This window comes from Lathyrus oleraceus, chromosome 5 (assembly GCF_024323335.1).
Source record: "Lathyrus oleraceus cultivar Zhongwan6 chromosome 5, CAAS_Psat_ZW6_1.0, whole genome shotgun sequence".
NCBI lineage: Eukaryota > Viridiplantae > Streptophyta > Magnoliopsida > Fabales > Fabaceae > Lathyrus > Lathyrus oleraceus.
In genome coordinates this window covers 81,631,914-81,639,992 of record NC_066583.1, presented here as the reverse complement: position 1 = coordinate 81,639,992, position 8,079 = coordinate 81,631,914, and the positions used below count along the sequence as shown (strand labels likewise).

Genomic DNA, 8,079 nt, shown 5'->3' with positions numbered 1-8,079 from the left:
CATAGGTTCCCTGGATTCTCCGAGGAATTTTCAAGGGCTAGCCCATTTAATTTATTAGGTTGAAACTATATTAAATTGAAGTTTATTTTTTAAAATTTTATTACTTTTCATTTAACCTCTAATAATTATATGCAGAGCACATGTTCTTTTTGAAGAGAGCCAACATTTTTCCAAAAATGAAGCGGTATGGGCCTAATTTCTTTGTTTTAATTTTTAATTTTGACAAATATTTACTTCTAATTTGTGCCTAACTAATTGGACTATTTTGAAACATTTAAATTATAGTTCGAACACTATGTTTGAACGCATGGTAGCTCGATTATGGCATTTACCGGTGTTGAGCATAGTTGGTTTAGTTTTGAAATTAATGGAGAATTTTTGGAAAGTACTCTAGAGAGGTAAATTTCTTATCCTATCCAAATTGTTTTGGGAAAGGATTGGTTGGGATCCTATGCCATATCATTCTTTTATTGATTATTACAGATTTGCTGATAGTTTAATTGTACCTACTTTTTCAAAAGACATTCTAAAGGCGGAATTGAACGCAGTACATTCGGTATCTTTCATTTTTATCTTATAAAATATAATTTTTTCTTTTGAATGAACAAAAATACTAATATGTTTATCTAACAAATTAATGTAACTGCAGAATTTTATGAAAGACAAAATGATTCGGCATATATTCTTAATCAATTTAGATGCTACACATCAAAACAAGGCCACCAATATAATAAAGTGTTTTTAATAGGTATGTGTATTTTGTTCTTCACCATTAAATTTTTATATTGTGTAATGTATATACTTATTTGAGGCTAGAGGGGGAAGTCGGTTATGATGATCTTTACGACCAAGTCTTGGAGTTCTACCGTAGTAAATACTACGGAAAGGTGATGAAGTTAGTAGTTATAGGAGGAGGTAGGTTTTTATATTAGATCTATTAAAGTTTCTTTCGTTACCAATTCATCCGGTTGTATATTTAAAATTATCATATTTAGTATATAATGAACTTATATATTGTCCTTACTAAGCTTCTTGTATAAGAGCCTATTCTTGGGTTGGAAGTTTTTTCAACTTTATTAAAAAGTGTGACGTGAAAAAGTTTCCAAAACAAGTATATCCAACTGGGTTTCAATGGTACCTATATCCAATTCAGGTTCAACAGCGAGTTCAAGCAAAAAAATAATAGAAAAAGAAGGCTTCCAAAAAAGCATTTTATTTGGAAATCCGGTATAAATAATCCCACCGGTGATGATATATTGATGATAGTTTCATGGACTTTGCCATGTCTATACGAGGTGTATCAATATCACCCAGACATATATGTATCTCATTTTATCAATCAAGGTAAGAGATGTTATTTAGCAATTACTTTTCCCTATTCTCTTCCTTTAAAATTTCAAAATTACCCAAGAAAGTGCTTCAGTGTTTCAGATGGCCAAGGAAGCTTACATTCATTTCTTAAGAATCTTTGATGGGCTTCAAAGGTAGAGGCTAGTGTTGGCGATGGAATATTCAAAACATCAGCTGCTCATGTGTTTGTGATTAGTATCTATCTCAGTTCCTCTGGTCTCCGAAAGGATAATTAATACCGTAAAAATACATGTTTAAAGCCCATTTCTTTTTCTAATATTAATTTAATTTTTATATATCAATTTTCAGATATTCACAATTATAGGCTTAATATATCAGTATATTAAGTTGATCCGTGATTCTCCACCAAAATGGATATTTGAAGAAATCCATAGGATTGAGGAAATCAAATTTGACCTAGGATTTGACAAGAGTGGACTTGAAAATGCTGCTAAACTTTCAGGTTTATAATTTGTAGACTCTTTGTGGTAGACTATTCAACAAACCTTCAAAATCTTTATTCGAGTTATTTTATTTTACAGAAAATTTGTTATTGTATCCAGCAAAGCATGTCGTTTATGCTGACCATTTGCCTCAGAAATGGGATGAAGAACTAATGAAAAAAATTCTTAGTTACTTTGTTACAAACAACATGAGAGTGGAAGTTGTTTCAGATGCCTTTGAATGGGAAAGGGAAGGTATGCTATTTTTTTATGCTTGTACACTTATAAATGAATGAGAGTAGACACACTCTTTCAAAGTCCAAACGGAAAAGGAAGAATAAGAAGGGAATTCAAGGAATAAGTTCATAAGTTCAAAACCAGAAGAAAGAGATAGTTCAACATTCGATAGACATTTTCTTAAGCTATTAGTCTTATATAATCAGATTGCCACCACTTTGCAATTTATCCATTTTATAATGCTTCCCTTTAGAGATATATGTGATAGAAACAAGTACCGATTGATACATTTCCAGAATAATTAATAGAGCGATATTACAAATCTAAAAATAATGCTGCCGATCATGCTGAGCTATAAATATTCAGCCCTTTCCCTCTTTTCACTTATATATCTAAGGGCTCTGAGGTGTATATATTGGTGTATTAAGCAGTCTTTCGGACTACAAGAAGTGCCTGTTTCTAATAGATATATCGATCAGGTTGTTTGCCTCCCCCCATGACGAAAAGTTTAATTTCCATTACTTCCGAGGATTCTCATGGCTCCAATTCGTTAATTAAGGTAGTTTTGTCCATCTTTTATTCCCTCAACAAATGTTTTTTAACACTAATTTTTAACAATTTTATGTTTCTATTTGTTTTGTCATTGCATTTAATAGCTTTGTTGAATCTCTTTCCCTGATAGTAGAAGAACATTTTTTTTGTTGAGATGAGGTAACAACTTCACTTTAGAATTATTTTTGATATTTGGTAATCAAACATACTAAAATTTCTAAAATATGTATTCGTAAACAGGAGCAAAAAGCATTTTGGTTATACTGCTGGTTGTTCTACAAAGGTAATACACAATGTTTGGGGATATGAATTTTATGTTATCACATCTCACCCTAAGATACGCAGCTTACAACATTGCTTGGAAAAGTTTATTGATGACCTTGAAGAGTTTTTTGTGAGTCCTTAAAATTATTTTAGTATATGTGTTTCAAATATCTCTTATAATGATCATTTGTATTTATTACAAAAGCAGTGTCCTAATCATGGTGTTTATTACAGGGAGACTTAGACAATGAAGTGTTTCAAAACTACAAAAGTAGTTTGATAAAGACTCTATCAATGGATCCTTCTCTCGAAAAGGAAACCGAAGAATTTTGGACAGCTATAATTAAGTATAGGTATTTAAAATTATCTTTTTTGCTTAAATTTTTGCTTAAAAGTTATCTTTTGCTGAATAAAGTAATATTAAAATGATCTTCAGCTGCAAATTCAATACTGACATGATGGTGGTTGATATATTGAAAGATATAGAGAAGAAGGATTTAATCGACTTTTACAAAACGTTTTTCCAAATTTCCTCCGCAAGCTGTAGGCGCTTAATGGTTGTATATCAGAATTCTGAAAGAGTATTATGTTGAATGATACTTAATTCTGAGGATTATGTTGAATGTTGTTGAGGATTATGATTCAGTTAAGTGCATGCACCACACAGCTGCACAAAACATGCAGCTACATGAACTGCAGTGAAACTAAGTTCTATACTTACTTCTGTCATGGCTTTCCGTTTTGAAGCATGTATGTGAGTATCTTGTGTTTTGAAGCATGTTTTGTATGTGAGTGCCTAGTGCATATGCTTGTCAATAGAAAAACTTGCAAATATTTGTATCGTGTGTTTTTAAAGGTTTGAATCTTCAATGGAGATTACCTAAGGCAGAGAGAAATTGATAACCAGAGGAAAGAGCTTAACACTTTACTCAATGACTGATAATGCTCAAGAATTCAAATTTTAGAATGAAAGTATAAAACCCAACACAATGACATTTGAAAAATCAATATGAGTTGATGGAATATAGGAGTTTAATTTTAAACATTTTTAAGTACCAAAAAATTATTTAAACGAAATTTGTCTTCTATGGTAGAATAAATGTAAAGTATTAGATTTATAAAGTGAGAGAGTAAAACCATAGACTGAAATATGAACTTCTATGGATAGATTGATGACATATTAGTGACATGGAGCCGTATTTCTGAAATGAACAAGTTCAAGAAGGTGATGATGAATGCATTTGAGACGACTGACCTTGGAAATATGGTATATTTTCTAGGAATGAAGATTTTGCACTCTAAAAAGAAAATCATTATGCATCAACTGAAATATGAACTTAAGTTGCTAAAGAGACTTGAGCTGATGAATTGTAAGTCAGCAGTCACACCTGCTGAGATAAATCATAAGTTAGATTCTGATGATGAAGGTGAGGATATTGATGCTACAACCTTCAAACAGTTGGTTGGATGTCTGAGATGTTTGTGTAACACTAGGCCTGACATCTGTTATATAATTGAAATTGTGAGTAGTTTTATGGATAAACCAAAGTGGTCACATTATTAAGTTGCAGTCAAGATATTAAAGTATGTGAAATGACATTTGAAGTATGGCATTTTGTTTCCATCTAGAGGGTCAGATGATGGTGAGCTAATATGCTATTCAGACTCTAACTAGTGTGGAGACAAAGTTGAAAGAAGAAGCACTACAAGATACTTGTTTAAGTACCCATGAGCCCTTATTTCTTAGTGTTCCAAGAATAATCCAGTTATTGATTTGCCAACATGTGAAGCTGAATACATACTTGGTGCTTTGTCAGCTTGTCAAGTTGTTTGGCTGATGAATTTGTTGTAGGAAATGAAGTTCAAGGTGAGAAAACCAGTCAAGTTGATGATTGACAATAAATATGCCATAAGCCTTGCAAAAAACCTAGTACTGCATGGGAAAAGAAAACATATGTAGACAAAGTTTCATTTTCTACGCAATCAAGTTCAAAATGGAATATTTGAAGGTGTTCATTGTAGCACTCAGAAGAAACTTGCAAATGTGATGACTAAGGCAACCAAGACTGAACACTTCATCAATTTGAGGGCTGAAATTTGTCTTGCTGACTTTAACTTGAATATGAATTAAGGGATGATGATAAATGCTGTCTTCCACACGAGGTAAGGTATGCACTATAGGTGGCGGCACAGACATGACCGGGCTAGACGCTGGCATTGAAGTAAATATGGGCGCAAAACCCTCAGGCATGAAGTTTGGCGGCATTCCCCACGGGAATCCGGCAGACATAGCAGGCGCGAAATGAACGGTAGCAGCAGGCATGAAATTTGTCTTCTATGGTAGAATAAATGTAAAGTATTTAAACGAAATTTGCAAATGTGATGAATAAGGCAACCAAGACTGAACACTTCATCAATTTGAGGGCTGAAATTTGTCTTGTTGACTTTAACTTGAATATGAATTAAGGGATGATGTTGAATAGTAATTCAGATTCAAGTTATAATTGGTTTGAATTTAGACTTCATTTAAGTTTAATTTGGTTGGCATTTGCATTTGAGAGTGTGTATATTAACTGAAGTTGCAATTAAGTTTCTGTAGTTGTAACCGTTTTCATATTGAGTAAAAGTTAGTTACAATTCTATCTATTCTTTCTCTCTTTCTCTCTTTTCCATCTCCATCTTCTTCAAGCTTCTTGTGCATCAATGAAGGTATAACTCCAACAATACATACAATTTTTATTCTATTCATATGTTCTCAATCTCTATATCTAGCCTACACGATATTTTTGAAACCGTATTATAACAATTGTATAAGTTCATTGAAAAACTATATTAGTGAAATGTAGAATTGTACAAAAGTAAAAGCAAGACCCTATCCACTAATGTGATTTATGCCTGATTCAGGTGTTGTCACCGATTACTGCAGGTTTGTAACCGATTACAACTGGCGTATTTTGTTTTTGTGTTTGTGGGTGTGTAACTAGTTACACTTAGGTTGTAACCGATTAGCACTGTTATGGATGAGTTTTATTAAAACACCTGTAACCGATTACCAAAACACTGATTATAGGTACGCATTCATTTTTTTTCAATTAGTTTGTTGTATCATAATACTTGTAAATCTATGTATACCTTAGGGTATCTCAATGAATAATATAATATACACACTCTCACCCTCAATTATATTTCTCTCCTTCTCAATCTCAAATCTCGACACATTGTCAATTTTACTTGATTGATTCACCACTCAAAGTGGTTCTTGTTCCAACATCCACAAAGATTTCATCATCATATTTCTTACCGTTAATGACTTTATTAAGGTGATTGAAAATCTTAAAAACAAAATTGAAGAAAAGTATTAGTTGTTATATTATAAACCCTTAAAGTTCAATAAATATTTCTTTATTTTCCTTTATAGGACAATGGTAAAATCATCATCTAAAACCAATGTTTTAAAAACCGGACTGAAGATTGAACCGGTGAAACTTACGGTTTAAGGTTCAATTAGTTCAACCGGTTAAACCTATGGTCGAGCAGTTTATTAAATAAACTAATAATATAAAACTAAATTTCATAAATATGTCACACATAATCATATGTTAACAACTTAATAAAATAAATATTTCAAAAATTCATTACAAATTTAATACAACAATATCCGATAATACATATAATAAGATAACATAGTTCTAGAATTCATTTCAACATTCATTTAAGAATAATTTGATCAAATTAAAGAATTACAATAAGCCAAGTTAAACTAATTCAAACCAAAATAAAAATAATAGAATATAATAACTAAAATAATGTTCAAATAATTAAGAATATATAAATTAAATAAGATAAAATACCAAAAATAAATAATATAATATATTTTATTAATTAAATAAACGAATTTGAATTGAACTACGAAAAATAAATCTTAATTGACAACAACAATCAATATTGAGTTAGATATCGTGACTATGTTTGAAAGAGACGGCATGATAATGAAGTGTGGCTGAAAGAAAAACTATAACTGAGTGACAAAACTTAAAAGTTTGTATGGTTGTAAAAAGATACAATTTTTTTTGTTTTGTGATTGAGAGTGTATGTTAAGTTTTGATATTGACATATTAAAATTTATAATTTTTTTTTAAAATTATCAATTTGATGAATTTTTTTTAACCAAACGGTTTTATAAAAATCGGCTACGATTATTTGGTTCGAATGGTTTTTGAAGGTTCAATCCATTTTTTTTGTTTTACTCCGATTTTGACCCACTAACGATTTTGAAAGGTTGACCAAATCAGATTCATCTTCAGTTCCTAATCCAACCGCTTGAACCGGCCGATTCGGATTGATTTTTAAAGCAGTGTTTAAAATGAAAATTTGAATTTAAAAACAAAATAAAAGATGTTTAAATGCAACTTTTTAATAATTTAAAATATTTTTTTGTCTATCACTCTTTGCTTATCCCCTTTGATTTTCGTTTTTTCTTCTCTACCTTCTTTTGAGTGTCTTTCATTAACTTTCCCGTGATAATTTTATTATTAAGTAAAAAGTGGAAGATAATTGTTAGTTTGGGTAACGGTATAGCAATTTTCATTGTAAATGGGGGACAATAGTTTATTAATCATTAATTCAAAAGTAATCTTTTGGCATTATATATGGTTATAATTATAGATTAAACTATAAATATAGTAGAAATCATTTTTTTTTTAAAATAATTCAATATTAGTAGTCACAATGTTTTAAAAAAGTATAAATATAATTAGAAGAAATTAAGTATTTCCTATGTTTCATGATCAATAAAAGTTATAATCGGACCTTAAAAAATAGGAGGCAAAATTTGACTATTTCACTTAAGAGATAATAGTTCATTTTATTAAATGTTTAGAATAAAAAATTCTTGTAAAAAGGCATGTTGTGAATACCATGATGAGTACCAATTTCTTCCTTTCATCTCTCTTTGCTTCATAACTACACTTGTTATTTTAAATGAAGTTAAAAGTACTTATAATGCATCTATTTGCTAAAATTGGAATCTAAAATAGACTACAGACTTTATATATTATTAGCGTTCAAATGGACAATAATGTGTCCATTCGTCTTTTTTTATTACACTAACGCGTAAAAATATTAACAGTATTTTTTTTAAATTCAATTTTAATATAAAATATTTATATGATGAAACATGTGACATTTATTCAATTATATATTAAATTTTGTTTACAATATATAGTATTCTCGT

At 30.3% G+C, this 8,079-nt stretch overlaps 1 protein-coding gene across 1 annotated transcript; it reads left to right on the top strand.

The window, feature by feature from the left end:
* Nucleotides 1-2,337: 2,337 nt before the first annotated feature.
* Nucleotides 2,338-4,410, top strand: LOC127078853 (uncharacterized mitochondrial protein AtMg00810-like). The gene is made up of 3 exons (XM_051019273.1): nucleotides 2,338-2,589; nucleotides 2,823-2,865; nucleotides 4,127-4,410. Exons 1-3 carry the CDS (start codon nucleotides 2,527-2,529, stop codon nucleotides 4,408-4,410), a joined length of 390 nt encoding a protein of 129 aa, XP_050875230.1. The 5' UTR covers nucleotides 2,338-2,526.
* Nucleotides 4,411-8,079: the final 3,669 nt, after the last annotated feature.